Here is a 17,151-nt window from a genome sequence, read left to right as displayed (position 1 = left end):
AATAGGAGTAAATAATGTCGTTACTTGAAGTGACGAACCATTCAAAGTTTATTGAACAAATAGCTAATAGCAACATTCCTACAGCTCTTAGGACGAAAGGTCGATTGGCTGGACCATCACATAATATTCTTATGCCGACACTTACAGTGGCGAACCATTCAAAGTGTTTTGAATAAAATTAACGTTTTGCAAGTGTATACTTCTAGCACAGACAAACAGACCGAACCATTCAAAGCTTTTTTTATGAAAATAAAGGTAAAAGGCAAGGGATTTTATAAAAAAAAGGAATTAGAGTTTATGCCGACACTTACAGTGACGAACCATTCATAGTTTGTTGAATAATCATATTTATGTCCCACCGTTGCAGCGATTAAATGTGCGGTCATACATATTTTATAGATTAAAAAAGCATGAAACGAGCTCACCAATTGATCCTTCATCCCTGATTGAGCAGCCACAATTTTCAGCTTTATTTGAAGCATACATACTAACTGAGAAACGCGAATCTTTTTTCGCACTCGCGCCACGCGGACCGAAAACAATTGGTCTTGATTCTATCGCTCACCCCGCTAGAGCATGCCATGGAATCGGAAGACCACACACTACTAACGCGAACCTCTTTTCGCACTCGCGTCACGCGGACCGAAAACAATTGGTCTTGATTCCGTTGCTCGCCCTGCAAATGCATGCCATGGGATTGGAAGACCACACACTACTCGATTTTTTTTTCGACAAGGATAAGTATCAAAACTTTCACAGCCTGAATGTTTCAAAATATTCTGTCAAGGAAAATTGTGTTTCTTATTTTCCATACTTAATTGAGGAAAAATACAATTTGGTATATAAAACTGTCCTTTACAAAATGTAAGACAAAATGGTCGCCAACAAAATATTTCTAACCTTTCAATTACAAATCATAAGCTCAAATGTTGAACGTTTTAGTTAAAATATCCGACGTCCATAAAATTTCGATTATAATCGAGATTTACCAATTTTATAATGCCAAAAATGGTAATTTTGACACCCACTCCCATCGTAACGCTTTTTGTAAGTTTATTATATTGAGTGTGTATGGACTGTTAAACCAAGGTGGCACCTATCAAACCCTTCAGCGTTATAAAAGTTTTGAATGGGCCCTAAAACTCGTTGAATCCGTGTTTTGTCATCCACCATAGCCTCAAAGATATTATAAGGTGGAATCAATTAAAATTACCTCTAAATTTTAAAACCCACTAATGCAGGGAACAAAACAGTGATGTTGAATGAAAATTCGATGGATTTGTCGCACAAATTTTCAGTGCGATCGGTTGTTTTGTTCTCTATATTCGTACTCTTGAAAATTTTAGGTATGGCTTGGTTTGATATGATCGAAAACGTATTTTAAAGCAAAAAGTTGAAACATTCCAAAGAATTGCTACAAATTTTCAAAACTGCCGCGGAGCACCTGCCAAAGCTTGGCGGAGCACCAAGTGCTCCGCGGAGCACGACATGAAAACCGCTGCCCTAGGATATCTTCCAAATACTCCTTTCGAGTTTTTGTTTCTTGCCAGCATTTCATCCTGGGATTACTCCTGCAGTCTGTTCCATCGATTTTTCTGAATAATTTCTCAAGTAAACTGTCCATGGATTCTTCAAAAGTTGATTTGGGGTTTCACACAACAAAATGCTAAAGCAATTATCCCTATAATTTCTAAGATTATTCTTACATACTTTTATCAGGATTTCGAAGGGTAATTTTTCTGATAGTTATTCAGCCATTCAATGAAAACCAATCTAGTGGAACACTGAATTCCTTGAAAATTTGCTTTTTTGTTCCTTATTCTAAATAAGGATACACGTGTTTTTGGATTTTTCTTTTATTAGGGTGACCATTTCCGAAAAAGAGTGACCAGAAAAATCGCGATATTGCAAAATTTTTGTTTAACAAAAAATCATAACTTTTGAACCGCTATTGCTGTTGTATTTTTTTCTTGAAAGTTCAAATATTCAGCGATGTATGTTTTTTTAGTATTTTAGATATATTTTTTTGAAAATAAAAAAAAACAGTCATTTTTTTATCGGCACACACTGTAGGTAGCGCATTAGATTTTTTCATTTTAAAAAATCATAACTTTTGAACAGCTCAGCCGATTTCCAATCTTTTTTATGGAATGAAAGCTTAATATTTTCACTTTTCAAAAAAAAAAATAAAACTCTAAAAAAATATAAAAAATTCTTTTGACTATAGTCAAACCTCCATAAGACGATATCTGAAAGGACCGTCGACTCATGGAAATATCGAGTCATGGAACGCAAAAGCTTGGAAAGCTGAAGTATGGTTCCATGAGTCGATATCGAGTCATGGAACATCGACTCATGGAGGTTTAACTGTAATTTCAAACAGACTTGTATCAACTTCCTGAAGGAATATCGAAGGGTGGCTTCAGAACTTTTGCTACAATTTTTTTGGCAATTCATCAAATAATATTATGAGATTTATCCACACTTTCAATGTACAGTTAACTCTCCCTTACTCGATATTCGGTATCGTTAATAACTGTGGAAGAGCTCATTAGAACTCTAAGCTGAGAAGCAGGCTCTGTCCCAAAGGAGACGTAATGCCAGAAAGAAGAACTAGAAGACTACTAGAAATTCCTTGAAATACTTTTCCAATGAAGTCCTTCAGAAATATTTCTAAAATACAACACGAATTGTGTCAGAAATTCTTCTAATTTTTTTTCTGGAAATTTTGCTTCAAATCCTTGGATTGTACCTACATCCCTCCCCTTGGTTATGCGACCTTGCCGCGATGGGAGGGCATAATCCATTAGCCCATATGATGGAAACCAAAGGCGTAACCTGTAGTGGTGGTATCACATTTTGGCATTTTTTGCTTAAAGCCGCGTCATAATTCATATGGCATAGACGCAATAATATCTCGGATGTGATCCAACGGACATTCTGCGTCATTGATAGAATTGATGCCCATTTCAAATAATTAATCTATTCGAAGTGGACATTAATACTATTGGTGACGTTCAGTTTGCCTTTTGCTAACCAGAATGATCCGTAGCCACTCTTACTATTAGCTAGCTAGATACATCGTTATCATATACGACGTAGGGAATACTTAGGAACTCTTAGGAAAATGACTAGTAGATTCACTGAGTAGAAATGAGTGGCGACAATCTTATTTTTATATGGTTTTTACATTACCATAATAAGAAATACCTCTTTTGTAACAGCGGTATAAATAATCTAATTCCAGCTTCATTTTCGCAAAATTTACAAGTAGAAAGTAGGCGTTGTGAAGCATTGCATTTGCCACCGAAAAGTGAATCTTGTAGGAGACTGTAATAGAAGCCTAAGGTAACTTTACTCTTCAATATTCACTATAAAAATTACTATGGAAAGTAAGACGCTGAGATCGATCATTAGGGTACACTTGCTAGTTTCGAAAAATTGTTGAACAGACAAGGAAAGCGACTTTTTTCTTTAAGGATATATGAACGTAATGACCAATAAATACTTTTAACAACAAAAAATGAAACTAACTAGAACTACTACTAAACAGCCTAATTTTGTTAAGACTTGACGACACTTGACATTTAAGACTCTAATCTTACGTAAAAGACAATAGTAATCAGAATAGCACTTGAATGACAAATTATTCAAAACCATTTCGACTAGACAGTATTAGTAATGCACTACTATTTCAAACAAATTCTACACTACTATTTTAAACAAATTCTAATAGAGCTGCTGATTTTCATAATGCTTCCTTTTCTCAGAAGCAAGGGAATATGGGAACTTTTCAAAAACTACCACGTCACAATACTAATAAAAAAGCAGTGTTCATGTGGGCGCCATTGCCTAGTCCGTCTGAGTATTGGTCCTGGTAGAGGGGTAACTTGGCAAAAGCCAGACCGAGGGTTCAGCCTTGACAAGTTAAGCTGTCAGGCAGCTCCAACTGAATACCATACAAAAAAAAAAAAAAAAAAAAAAAAAAAAAAAATCCTTGGATTGTACCTACATACAAAAATTAACTACGAAAACATGAAGGGGGAAAGAATTTTTTAATACTTAAAAAAAATTTCTTGAAAACATTTCTTTAGAAATAATTTTGGGATTGAATTCTTGTGCAATTCCAGGGTGGAATTCATAAAGGCCTCCTGGCAGGATTATGGAGAGTCTGAAAGTCAGGTAAGAAATTCTGCAAGATTTCAAGGATAATTTCTAAAGAAGATTCTGATGGAATTTACGGAGATTTTTTTATTAGACATGTTTAAATATCATCTATTGAAAATATTATAAATAGTCACTTCATTAATCCATTGTCCATCAGTTGTTTCTACCTGATTCAACTTTCTCTACACTTGGCATGCCGCTTCTTTGAGAAATTTCGTACAAAAATCTGATAAATGCCAGGTTTGAAAAATTGCCGAACTCTTATGAAAATTGTCAAAGTAATGCAAAAAAAAACTCCAAGATTAAAATCGAATATTTTTTTCAGTACGATGTTTATCATAAGACATGTTTGGCAATTCTGCCAATATTTTCGAATTAAATTTCTACAGCTCTATCACAATAATTAAATGTAGTCCCTCCAACAAAGGTTGTTTGGAATTTCTGTAAGCAGGAAACAATGGTTTCTACATCAATCTGTTCGCCAAAATATTATGAGTACATGTGAAACCTTGTCTAAGATGTTAGATATAAATAACTTTGTAAAAATTTCATCCGTTTTAACACCAATAATTGACCATTATAAAAGACGAGAAAAGAATGTTTGTAGTAAATTCTATAGAAAACCACTCAAGCTTTTCTGCGATTTATGATTTCTGTGAATTTGTCAAAAAGTTACATAAATTTTACAAAACAGTTTGAATGTGTAACTCTAGAAATCTGATATGAATTGGGTATGAATCTTTGGTATGAATATGGAGTGATTCGTAGAGTGATTTGAAAAGAAATCCCTAAACAAAATATTGCGATATTCCTGGAGTAGTTTTTGAACCGAAAATGAAGAGTGGATAGATTTCTCAATGTTATTTATGGAAGAACCCCGAGATTACCATTCGGAAAAAAATATGAAATCATTCTTGGAATCTGAAAGAATTTAAAGTTTAATGAAAGTTCAAAAATGAACTGCAAAATCCTTTAGTAAATCTGTGGAAACATTTCTTTGAAAAGTCTCCAGAAGAATCGCTAGGGCCGTTTAAATAAAAATTCTTTGCAAAATACTTGGTTAAATTTCTGATGATTTTTTCGAAAAATCGTAGTACGACATCCCAGAGGAAACATTAATTTTATTCTTTGAAGAAATCCCTGAACTAATTGCTTGGGATTTTTCTGAGTATTTTCGCGGGAGAGTTTCTAAAGGAACAGTTAAATGTATTTCGCTAAAAACTTTATAGGAATATGATCGTTTGATTTTTTTTAATTTTCTCAGGCCTTAAAAAATTTTAAAATATTGTTTTCTAGTGTATTTTGAAAGAATGCGGGGAGCAACATCAAATTGATTTTTGGGGAAATCTAAAGAAACACTTAGAGATATATTTTTGTTAAAAATACAGATGGATCTGCGGAGAACTTCTCTGACAAATCGCTAAGGACAACTGGATAATATTTCAAACTAGGTAATGTAGGGGTAGTCGGAGCGGTTTGGCCAATTAAGTGAAATGGGCACCCCTTGAAAACTGCATGAAGTCTTGAAATTTAATCTAAAATATCATGCAACCCCGAAGCTGACAAAGAAATGAAGCAATAGGCATGCAGTAAGTCAGTGTTTTAAACTCAAAGAAAAAGAAATAAAATAATTTCGAAAAAAAACTGCCCACATTGCTCTGAATGGCTCTTTCAAATTTCATCATTTTAGAATGATGATGTTTAACTGTTAGAAAGTTTTTTTAAGTGCAATCTGGTGACACTGGTTTTTCTCATTTATTGAACCTTGAAAAAGATCTTAGAAGCAATTTTTCATAAATTTTATAACATTTGTTTTAATTTTTGAAAATATATGCGCTATTCAACTCATAGTTTAAACAACAAAAAATCAACCATTTCAAGAAATTTGAATTTTATCATTAAAAAATCATGTTTTTGGGTAGTTAAAATTAAATAACTAAGTCAAAAAAAATTTTAATTTAATTTGTCGTACACACAGTTTGAAAACAACTATTTTTTTATTTTTTTTATTTTTTTCGAAAACATGTTAAAAGATCTGGAATGGTCAATCATTTTTTTACTAAAAAGAGAAAAAAAATTTGGCGCGGTAAATGGCTGGGCATGGCGTACCATTGGTACCTCGCGTACCTGCAGGAATAAAATAGACCCCTTTGTGCGGTCCTTAGCCTCTTGCCCAGCAACTCCTATCCCTACCTCCTCGTGGTACTGGCCGGGGTACGAGTAACCTTGGGGAAGATCGGGTAACCAACCCCCGGTGGGAACTTTGGTCGTATGCTGACAGGGAAGGGGGGGTTTGCTTTTGCTTTGCTTCTGCAAACCTTGAGCGTCTGTACTCCACGTTAGGAGCGGCTCACAACAGCGTCTGTTCCCCATGTCAGGGGCGGCTGATCATCGTCCGAGTGCCAGAGAAGGACTAACTAAAGCTAAACTGCGCACTATGGCCCTCCGAACATTTAGGGGGAATGGTCCTCCGGAAATTTAGGGGGTTGGTGTCAGGCCCTGCGAGCCAGCCGTAAAAACACATCAGCACAGGAACGTCAACGAGAGAATACGGACCGGAACAATCGGCAAAGACCACAGCGACGAAAATGGACTAGCGATTGGAAACTCGGTACGTGGAACTGCAAATCTCTCAACTTCATTGGAAGTACTCGCATACTCTCCGATGTACTGAAGACCCGCGGTTTCGACATCGTAGCGCTGCAGGAGGTGTGCTGGACAGGAGCATTGGTGCGAACGTTTAGGGGTAATCATACCATCTACCAGAGCTGCGGCAACACACGCGAGCTGGGAACAGCTTTTATAGTGATGGGTGATATGCAAAGGCGCGTGATCGGGTGGTGGCCGATCAATGAACGAATGTGCAAGTTAAGAATCAAAGGCCGATTCTTTAACTTCAGCATAATTAACGTGCATAGCCCACACTCCGGAAGCACTGATGATGACAAGGACGCATTTTACGCGCAGCTCGAACGCGAGTACGACCGCTGCCCAAGCCACGACGTCAAGATCATCATAGGAGATTTGAACGCTCAGGTTGGCCAGGAGGAGGAGTTCAGACCGACGATTGGAAAGTTCAGCGCCCACCGGCTGACGAACGAGAACGGCCTACGACTGATAGATTTTGCCGCCTCCAAGAACATGGCCATTCGTAGCACCTATTTCCAGCACAGCCTCCCGTATCGGTACACCTGGAGATCACCTCAGCAGACAGAATCGCAAATCGACCACGTTTTGATCGATGGACGGCACTTCTCCGACATAACCGACGTCAGAACCTATCGTGGCGCCAACATTGACTCCGACCACTACCTGGTGATGGTGAAACTGCGCCCAAAACTATCCGTCATCAACAATGTACGGTACCGACGCCCGCCCCGGTACAATCTCGAGCGGCTGAAACAACCGGATGTCGCCAATGCGTACGCGCAGCATCTTGAGGCAGCGTTGCCGGATGAGGGCGAGCTCGATAGGGCCCCTCTTGAGGACTGCTGGAGGACAGTCAAAGCAGCCATTAACGACGCTGCCGAAAGCGTTGTCGGATATGTGGAACGGAGCTCAAGAAACGATTGGTTCGACGAGGAGTGCCAAGAGGTTTTAGAGGAGAAGAATGCAGCGCGGGCTGCAATGCTGCAGCATGGTACGCGGCAAAACGTGGAACGATACAGACTGAAGCGGAAACAGCAAACCCGCCTATTCCAGGACAAAAAGCGCCGCCTGGAAGAGGTGGAATGCCAAGAGATGGAGTTGCTGTACCGTTCTCGAGAAACGCGGAAGTTCTATCAGAAGCTCAACACATCCCGCAAAGGCTTCGTGCCGCGAGCTGAGATGTGCCGGGATAAGGATGGGAGCATCTTGACGGACGGACGCGAGGTGATCGAAAGGTGGAAGCAGCACTACGATGAACACCTGAATGGCGCAGAGAACACAGGCACAGAAGGTCAGGACAGCGAAGGCGATGGCTACGTCAGCACAGCGGACAGCGGAAATCAACCAGCTCCCACGATGGGGGAGGTTAAGGATGCCATTCAACAGCTCAAGAACAACAAAGCCGCTGGCAAGGATGGTATCGGAGCCGAACTCATCAAGATGGGCCCGGACAGGTTGGCCGCTTGTCTGCATCGGCTGATAGTCAGAATCTGGGAAACGGAACAGCTACCGGAGGAGTGGAAGCAAGGCGTTATATGCCCTATCTACAAAAAGGGCGACAAACTGGAGTGTGAAAATTATCGTGCAATCACCATCCTAAACGCCGCCTATAAAGTACTATCACAGATTCTCTTCCGTCGTCTATCACCTATAGCAAACGAGTTCGTGGGAAGTTATCAAGCAGGTTTCATCGACGGCCGCTCGACAACGGACCAGATCTTTTCCGTGCGGCAAATCCTCCAGAAATGCCGTGAGTACCAGGTCCCTACGCACCATTTGTTCATCGATTTCAAGGCGGCATACGATAGTATCGACCGCATAGAGCTATGGAAAATCATGGACGAGAACAGCTTTCCCGGGAAGCTCACAAGATTGATCAGAGCAACGATGGACGGTGTGCAAAACTGCGTGAAGATCTCGGGCGAACACTCCAGTTCGTTCGAGTCTCGGCGGGGACTACGACAGGGCGACGGACTTTCGTGCCTGTTGTTCAATATTGCGCTTGAAGGTGTCATGCGGAGAGCCGGACTTAACAGTCGAGGCACGATTTTCACGAGATCCGGACAATTTGTTTGCTTCGCGGACGACATGGATATTATTGGGAGAAAATTTGAAACGGTGGCAGATTTGTTCACCCGCCTGAAACGCGAAGCAACAAAAGTCGGGCTAATGGTGAATGCGTCGAAAACAAAGTACATGCTGGTTGGCGGAACTGAGCGCGACAGGACCCGCCTAGGAAGCAGTGTTACGATAGACGGGGATACCTTCGAGGTGGTGGACGAGTTCGTCTACCTCGGATCCTTGTTGACGGCTGACAACAATGTTAGTCGGGAAATACGAAGGCGCATCATCAGCGGAAGTCGTGCCTACTATGGGCTCCAGAAGAAACTGCGGTCAAGAAAGATTCACCCCCGCACCAAATGCACGATGTACAAAACGCTTATAAGACCGGTAGTCCTCTATGGGCATGAGGCGTGGACTATGCTCGAGGAGGACTTGCAAGCTCTTGGGGTTTTCGAACGCCGAGTGCTAAGGACGATCTTCGGCGGCGTGCAGGAGAACGGCGTGTGGCGGCGAAGGATGAACCACGAGCTCGCTCAACTCTACGGCGAACCCAGTATCGTGAAGGTAGCTAAAGCTGGAAGGATACGCTGGGCAGGGCATGTTGCAAGAATGCCGGACAACAACCCTGTAAAGATGGTGTTCGCCACGAATCCGGTCAGAACAAGAAGGCGTGGGGCGCAGCGAGCTAGGTGGATTGACCAGGTACACCAGGACCTGGAGAGCGTGGGTCACAGTCGAGGATGGAGAGAAGCGGCCATGAACCGAGGGAATTGGCGAAATATTGTTGGCGAGGCTTTATCAAGATAATTGATGTAAAGCCAAATAAGTAAGTAAGTAGAAAAAAAATTGGAGAAAACTGTATAACTAAGACTAGTTTTGATTTCAGACATATTTGATGTTCTACAAACTTTCATAAATTTAATTTTGAAGAGAATTTAAAAAAAAAGCTTTAAACTGGTTAGAAAATAACAAAGTTATGAAGACTTCACGGAAGCTCATATTTCATAACTTGAAAAGTCTCTTGCACCACCTCTAAATCTTAATACTTTTTTCTCAAAATTTGAGGTTTCCATTTTTATGTGATTTGATTTCAGAGGAGCACACGAATTTTTGGTTTTGAACACATTCGAAAAATTAGCCGCACCTTCCCATCGGTAAAAAATCGACTCAAAAAATGACAAATTTTGAAAAATCATTCATTCATTCGTGAACTTTGAAGAAAGGAAATCATACTAGTGCATTGATTTAAAAATTGTTAGAAACCATGCAAAAATCCGAAGATTTCATAATATTTTCAGCACTTTTATCAACTTTTTCTTAAGGTGGCCAAGCTGCTTCACTTTCCCCTAATGAGGGGAGAATCTCTTAAAAACGCATGGTTGAAGATCTAAAAATTCGCCCCCGCAAAAAAAAATTACGCCAATGCACCTCGTCTAGGGAGGTCTTAAAACCAATTTGCAGACGAAAAACTCCCCGATAGGTCTCAGTCATTATTCTAATGCAAGTCTCTAGGAAGTATTCGTTTCTAATGGAAGATCTCTACAGTCTTTATTTTACCCAAAGTGGTATGCTACTTTTCTTTATACTACTTTTCTGTTGACAGAGAACCCTGGTACAAAATTCTTTAGGCTTCCAAGTCTCTTATGCAACCATTTCTCTGGTTCTTCAGTATTTTCTTCATCAATCTACAATAATTTTTAGTGATTTCTTCGAAAACTCCTTCTGGAGTTTTTTTTAAATCCCTTGAAAAATGCTCTAAATATTCCTTCACCCATTCACCCAAGAATTTGTCCATAATCCCATATCCCAGAATTATCTCTAGAGATTTCTTCAGTCGTTACTATAGGAGATCTTCCAAAGATTCCATTTAAAGTAGAAGCACATCCACAAAGGTTTGTTTCAGAGTGCTTGATAATATTCGTTTAGGGGGTTCCCAGGAAACCCAACAAGACTACTCTATGAGTCCCTACGCCTATTTTCCCGTTATTATCTAGCCATTTTCTATGGTTTCTGCCAATAATTCATCTAGGGGTTGTTCCTGGAAATTTTTTAGATCCTCTCAAATGGATTCTTCAATAAGTACAACCAGGGATTCCTCATGAAGCTCCTCCAGAAATTTCCTTTGCAGTTCCTCCAAATATATCTCGTGTAATTTTTCAAGTGAAATCCCCTCGAACTCCTTAAGTTTATTTAAGGTTTAATACTAGTAAACACTACAGCAATTACCGTTTTGTCTCAAATTCCGAACATGACTCATATTCCGAACACTCCACAGGATGATCCATTTTTCTGCAATACAGGTCCTCCATTTGAAATAATTTCTGCACAAAGTGCTTAAGGGATTCCATCCGATGTTTTTTCAAGAAATTCCTCCATAAAATCTTTCAGGATTTTATGCAGGGTGTGATTGTTTTTTTATTATTTATCTTAACTATGAAATCTTTCAAAGCGGGATCAAACGTCCGGAAGTTTATTCAAAGATTCTTGCAGAAGTGTATCAGAAATTTCTCCAAAAGTTGCAACAGAGAATTCATTCCTTTTTTAGTTTTTTTTTAAGTATCTTTGAAAAAAGCTTACATTTTCCTGACGGTATCGTTGGAGAACGTCTGGATGAATTCGTTGAGAAATTTATCTAAGAAGATAATCGCTTAAGATATTCTTTGGGAATTTCCTGTTTGAAATATTGAAGAAATCGTGAACGACAATTATGGAGGACACCCTGGAGAAATTATTGATAGTTCTTGAAGATGGCTTAAACGGAAATCTTGGACAAAATCCAAGGCTCGTTGGATAAATTTACGACTTGTGCTGAAAAAATAATCATTTTGCAACTTGTTAATAAATAAACTATTGCTATCTCATGTGAAATTTATAAGTATTATGATACAAATTTGATGTTTTGTTTTCGTAGAATAAGTTTTCGTGACAAACAAAGCCTATAGTTATATTGAGTTTTGTTACTAATGCCTACTACTAAAGGCCATTTAAGCGATTACTCAAGTAACCATATAGCACTTCAATTCGCCCTCCGTGCCAATATAGGGCTTTTATAGCGCTGACATGCCCTATATCAGCCGTATAACAGGGCCTTCCTTAGCCGAGTGGTTAGAGTCCGCGGCTACAAAGCGAAGCTATGCTGAAGGTGTCTGGGTTCGATTCCCGGTCGGTCCAGGATCTTTTCGTAATGGAAATTTCCTTGGCTTCCCTGGGCATAGAGTATCATCGTACCTGCCACACGATATACGAACGCGAAAATGGCAAATAAAGCTCTCAGCTAATAACTGTGGAAGTGCTCTTAGAACACTACGCTGAGCAGCCGGCTCTGTCCCAGTGGGGACGTTAATGCCAAGAAGAAGAAGAATAGCCCTATAAACCTAAAAAGGCGAATTAGCGGACTAGTGGTTTCTTGGATAACGCTGCAAAACCCATTTTAAATAATAGATTTTACATAGTTATGATGATATGAATCATATTGCGATATTCAATTTTTATTTTTCCTAAAAACTCTAGCTTTGACATACTGTAATTATGATACTACAAATGATCTTGCTCTTATATTCCAGGATTGTTTTAATAGAAGCGTTTAGTATGAAATGAATTACAAGAAAAACCTATCAGAAACAGCCATTTTTTCGATTATTGGCCACTTGATCGCCAATAGTGAGATGTTATGTTTACCAGGTTAACTCTGTGTTAACAATTGGACAGCTTCTTCTGTCCAATATTGATGAGTTCTTGTTGCATCGTTCATTGCACTGACCATTCGCTGTCTTGACCTTCGCTGTAATTGGTTTCAGCGTCATTCAAATGTTCTTCGTAGTACTGCTTTCACCTATCAATGATAAATTAATAAAGGGAAATCCTTATTATCAAGTATTATTACAACAATTTCGCATTTTTTATCTTTTTTTACAGAATCCGACAGTTGAATCGACTAAGCGCAACACCAACATGCGCGGCTTAGCAAAACGCAACTCTCCAAGAGAATTCAGAAACTGCTACCGTTTTAGCGCTAAATTTCCACGCTGCAATTATTACTGTAATATCTACATTATGGATATTTAAAAAAAAAACTTATACAACTAGTACTACAACTACGGCAAACAGCAAACTACAGCAACTACTACAGTGACGACGGAAACGTGTGTATCTCGTGGTCCTCCTCGCGCCCTTTACAATGCCACTTGTAGACGACGGTGGATGGAGAAGATGACGAAGGTACTATTATTATTTCAGCAAAGCCAGATTGAGCATGAAAAAGTTTTACCGCCAGCAGAGGCAACACAATTTACAACAACAGATGATCTACTCATAAAACAACAAAACTATTTTTTGTCCTAGATGTTAAGCACCAAATAAAATTATGAATAAAATCCAGTTTAGAAGGAAAAGAAAAATTACCCGACCGGACAACAGGTTTTGGCATAAATAAAAATTTGACGAAATGAATTTGGAAATTTGGCGTGATATAAACGTTTGATGGGAAAAACAATAGATGATTGTAACAATATACTGTGAAATGGCATAGCATGCGCAGTTTGCTGGACTTAGATGTGAACAACTCTAACATTACTGACCGGAATGCAGCAAAAGCTAATAAAACAATGAAGAACAATGTTTATTCTCTTAACCAACCAATCGCTTAGAGGTCAAGTCAGCAGAAGTATATAACCTTGGCTATCTTTGTGCTAAAATGCTCTGAAACTACAAAACCGCAACAGCTGGCACCAGTAACAACACACGCTATTTATTAAATTATTGCTTATTTTTAACAACACACACAAAACGAATAGAAATCAATCAAGGTTAATATATAAAAGAAGGGACTATTAAAAACATCCACCATGCACTCAAATATAGGCTACATACAAAAATGAAATTGTCGCGCGAATAGCAATAGGCAGCGAACGGAAATTCCCTTTCTTGAAAGTCAAACAGCAGCAGTTTTGTTCCGTTCGGTTTCGTACGTATTTAGTTGGGTTTCGGGAAACGAGTGATTTTCTTTTAGTTTAATTTTATGTTTGCACGTGTAATCAAAAAACGAGTTTCTGTTCCTTTTTAGGTAAAATTTTCAAGTATTGTGAATGATTTACAAGCAAAGCATCAGTTGATTGAGCAAAAGTTTTCCCAAAGTTATTTTAGAAATCACAGAAAACAATAAATTCATCATTTATGACAACCGCACTTTTACTCACGATCCTATCATTTTCTTTGTTTCGATTTTGCAAAGCTATCATACCACATTATAGGATATTTTTTTTTTACAATCAATCATGCCGCGCGTAACGATAGGAATAATACTATTAAAACAAATCAGCTTCAAACCAGCTTTGATTCAACGTTTCTCGCGGCGTCATCGTTGCAATATACTATGGCTTAAGAAATCAGGATTCAAAAACAAACAAAAAAACGTTTAAAAGGCTGTTCCCATGAAGAACGTGTTGCTGGATTTCTTTGTGATTTTAGAACTACGATCAGACGGAGTGGCTCGCATGCTCGCAGAGTGCTCACTCTCTTGGAAGATTTGATCTATCTGTAGAATCTGCCGGCAACATACACCTAATATTTAAAAAGAAAAAAATATAGAAGAGAAGCTACAACAAAAAGTTCAGAACTTCTGCTTGCAGTTAGTCGTGTTCATGTGTTCAAGTGTTTCAACGTGATGACATCCCTGTTTTTGGCTTCGTTTCTAGCTGGATATTTATCAATATGCATGCTTCAATCTCTGAAAAGTACAAATATATTAAAATATTCCGGTGAATGAGCAAGTCGCAGCTGAGCCCCCCAATTGAAAAGTGGAAGCACAGCCACGATGGACACCTGAACAATGCGAAAGCGTTGCACTGAAACAGTAGGAAACTTGATCCCATTATTTTCAGTTTCTCTTCAGCTTCAGGTTATGGGCCGGGCCATGTCTTACATAAGAGTCCAGCGAAGAAAAGCTCATCAATCCAAAATGTCCAGTGCGAAAAATGCAGGCAGGGAGTTTTTCCAGTAATTTAGGAATTTCTTAAGGGATTCCCGTGAGGGATTCTTTCAGAGATTTCTCTTAAAATTCTTCCACAATGTTGTTAATTTTTTTTTTCAAGAAAATCCTCAGATATTCTTCCAGAAACGTTTAGAGATTCCTGTCTAAATGGAACGAGCTCACCAAGTTGATTATCTATCCTTGACTGAGGAGCTGTAAGCTGTTTTAAAATTCTACGCCATTGCACAAAAACATTCCGACAACGCGAGAGCCCCGAACTTGGTACTTGAGCTATCGAAACGCACTCATACTTATCTTTTATACATTTCTCCAGATATTCTCCCGTAAAGTTCTCAAGGGATTTGTCAAATAATCGTGCCTATTCTGCGCGGCGTGTGAGGTGAGACGAGTCGAATGAGGTGACAATTGTCGACTCGCTCCCATTTGATTGACATTAGTCGTCTCACGTCACTCGCAGTGAGAGCGAGTCGTGTCGACTCACACGCCGCGCAGAATAAGCGCAAATGTCCTAATTGTGCTTATTCTGCGCGGCGTGTGAGTCGAGACGAGTCGCTTTCATCGCGAGTGACGTGAGACGACTAATGTTAATCATGCCTATTCTGCGCGGCGTGTGAGGTGACAATTGTCGACTCGCTCCCATTTGATTAACATTAGTCGTCTCACGTCACTCGCGGTGAGAGCGACTCGTCTCTACTCACACGCCGCGCAGAATAAGTACGAATCAAATAGGAGCGAGTCGACAATTGTCACCTCATTCGACTCGTCTCACCTCACACGCCGCGCAGAATAAGCACAAATGTCCTGGTATTCTTCTAGAATTCCTCCAGAGATTCATCGTGAAATTTCTCTATTAATTTCGTTGGAGATTCCTACAAGGATTCGTTCAGATATTATTCAAAATCTTCTTTCAAGTATTTCACTGGAAATTCTTCCGAGAATATGTCAGATCTTTCACAAATTCCTTCAGGGATTCTTCCTGCAATTCCTCCAGAATTCCTTTAAAATTTATTCAGGGTTTTTTTTATAAGAATTTCTCCAGAGAGTTGGTTTAAAGGATTTTGTGAATGTACATTAGTTATTTGATCAGAACCAAAATTTTAAACAATTTTGGTAGCTTGGATTTTTTTTTAAATCGCTATATTACACCTCGGTAAATTTCATTCTTACGAGCTGTAATTATTTGGATTAAAATGTCATGATAGGCACAAGACTGAAATCGTTTGTTTTTAATAATTTCAAATTTTAAAATAATTTTATGAAATTGTAATAATAATATTTTAATCTATAATGTAATATTTAGGAAAATCATCTCATTCAAGCCTTCCTTAGCCGAGTGGTTAGAGTCCGCGACTACAAAGCAAAGCCATGCTGAAGGTGTCTGGGTTCGATTCCTGGTCAGTCCAGGATGTTTCTGTAAAGGAAATTTCCTCGACTTCCCTGGGCAGTCCTCCAGAAATTCATACAGAATTCTATTCAAGAATTTCTTCAGATATTCGTCGGAAAATTCAGTAATTCTCTCAGTATTATTATTACAGCTGTCTCTACGATTTTGTCCAGGCATTCTTCTAAAATTTCCTCGATTGCAACAAAAATTTCTTGAGTATTTTTTTCTCTAAAATTTCCTTTAGGAATTCCGTAAAAAGTTATCCATTATAGCTTAAACTTTTATTCAACGATTCCTCTAACAATCCCTTCAAGTGTTCTTCCAGTGATTCCTCATGGGATTTCTCCAAAAAATCCTGAGATTTATTTTAGAATTTGTTGATTGCTTTGTTTATTTTACTTTCGGACTTTCTCCAGGTATTCGTACATTCTTCGAGAAATCCGTCCGAAGATTCTTGTTAGAATTTATCCGTTCAAATTATTTTCCTAAAATTACCTAGAGATTCTTCGTAAAATTCCCCCACAGTTTATTTTAGAATTTTTGATAAGGAGCCCATCAGGAATTTCTCCAAGGATCTATCTAAGAATTTCTCACCGGTTTCTTACTGGGAATCCTTTCGAATTGACTCCAGGATTTCGTCTAGAAATTCATCCAGGGATATTTTCTTCAATATTTTCTTCAAGATTCTTCAAGATTTCCTAGATTTTGTTCTTCAAAGATTTTCCCATAAATTTTGTTTACAGATTTTTCTACGTATTCTTCTACAGATTTTTTCGTAAATTTCTTTTGGATTCTTTCAGACCATGTCTTGTATAGATTTCTCCATTGAAACAAAAATAAATATCGGGATTCCTTCTGAAAATCTTACAGCAGTATCTTCAAGTATGTTTCTAGCAAT

General features: G+C 38.7%; 1 protein-coding gene across 8 annotated transcripts in view; it reads left to right on the top strand.

The window, feature by feature from the left end:
* Window positions 1-14,486, top strand: part of LOC5570746 (kinesin heavy chain) — an 80,451-nt gene extending 65,965 nt beyond the window's left edge. For all 8 annotated transcript variants that reach the window (XM_021838000.1, XM_021837964.1, XM_021837984.1 and 5 more), the window contains exon 9: window positions 12,796-14,486. In XM_021838000.1, the coding sequence (XP_021693692.1) occupies window positions 12,796-12,809 (14 nt within the window). In that variant the 3' untranslated portion in view covers window positions 12,810-14,486. The remainder of the gene's footprint in view (window positions 1-12,795) is intronic.
* Window positions 14,487-17,151: the final 2,665 nt, after the last annotated feature.

This window comes from Aedes aegypti, chromosome 1 (assembly GCF_002204515.2).
Source record: "Aedes aegypti strain LVP_AGWG chromosome 1, AaegL5.0 Primary Assembly, whole genome shotgun sequence".
NCBI classification, from domain to species: Eukaryota; Metazoa; Arthropoda; class Insecta; order Diptera; family Culicidae; genus Aedes; species Aedes aegypti.
The sequence above is the reverse complement of the archived record's forward strand: the minus strand, read 5'-3'. Positions and strand labels throughout refer to the sequence as shown.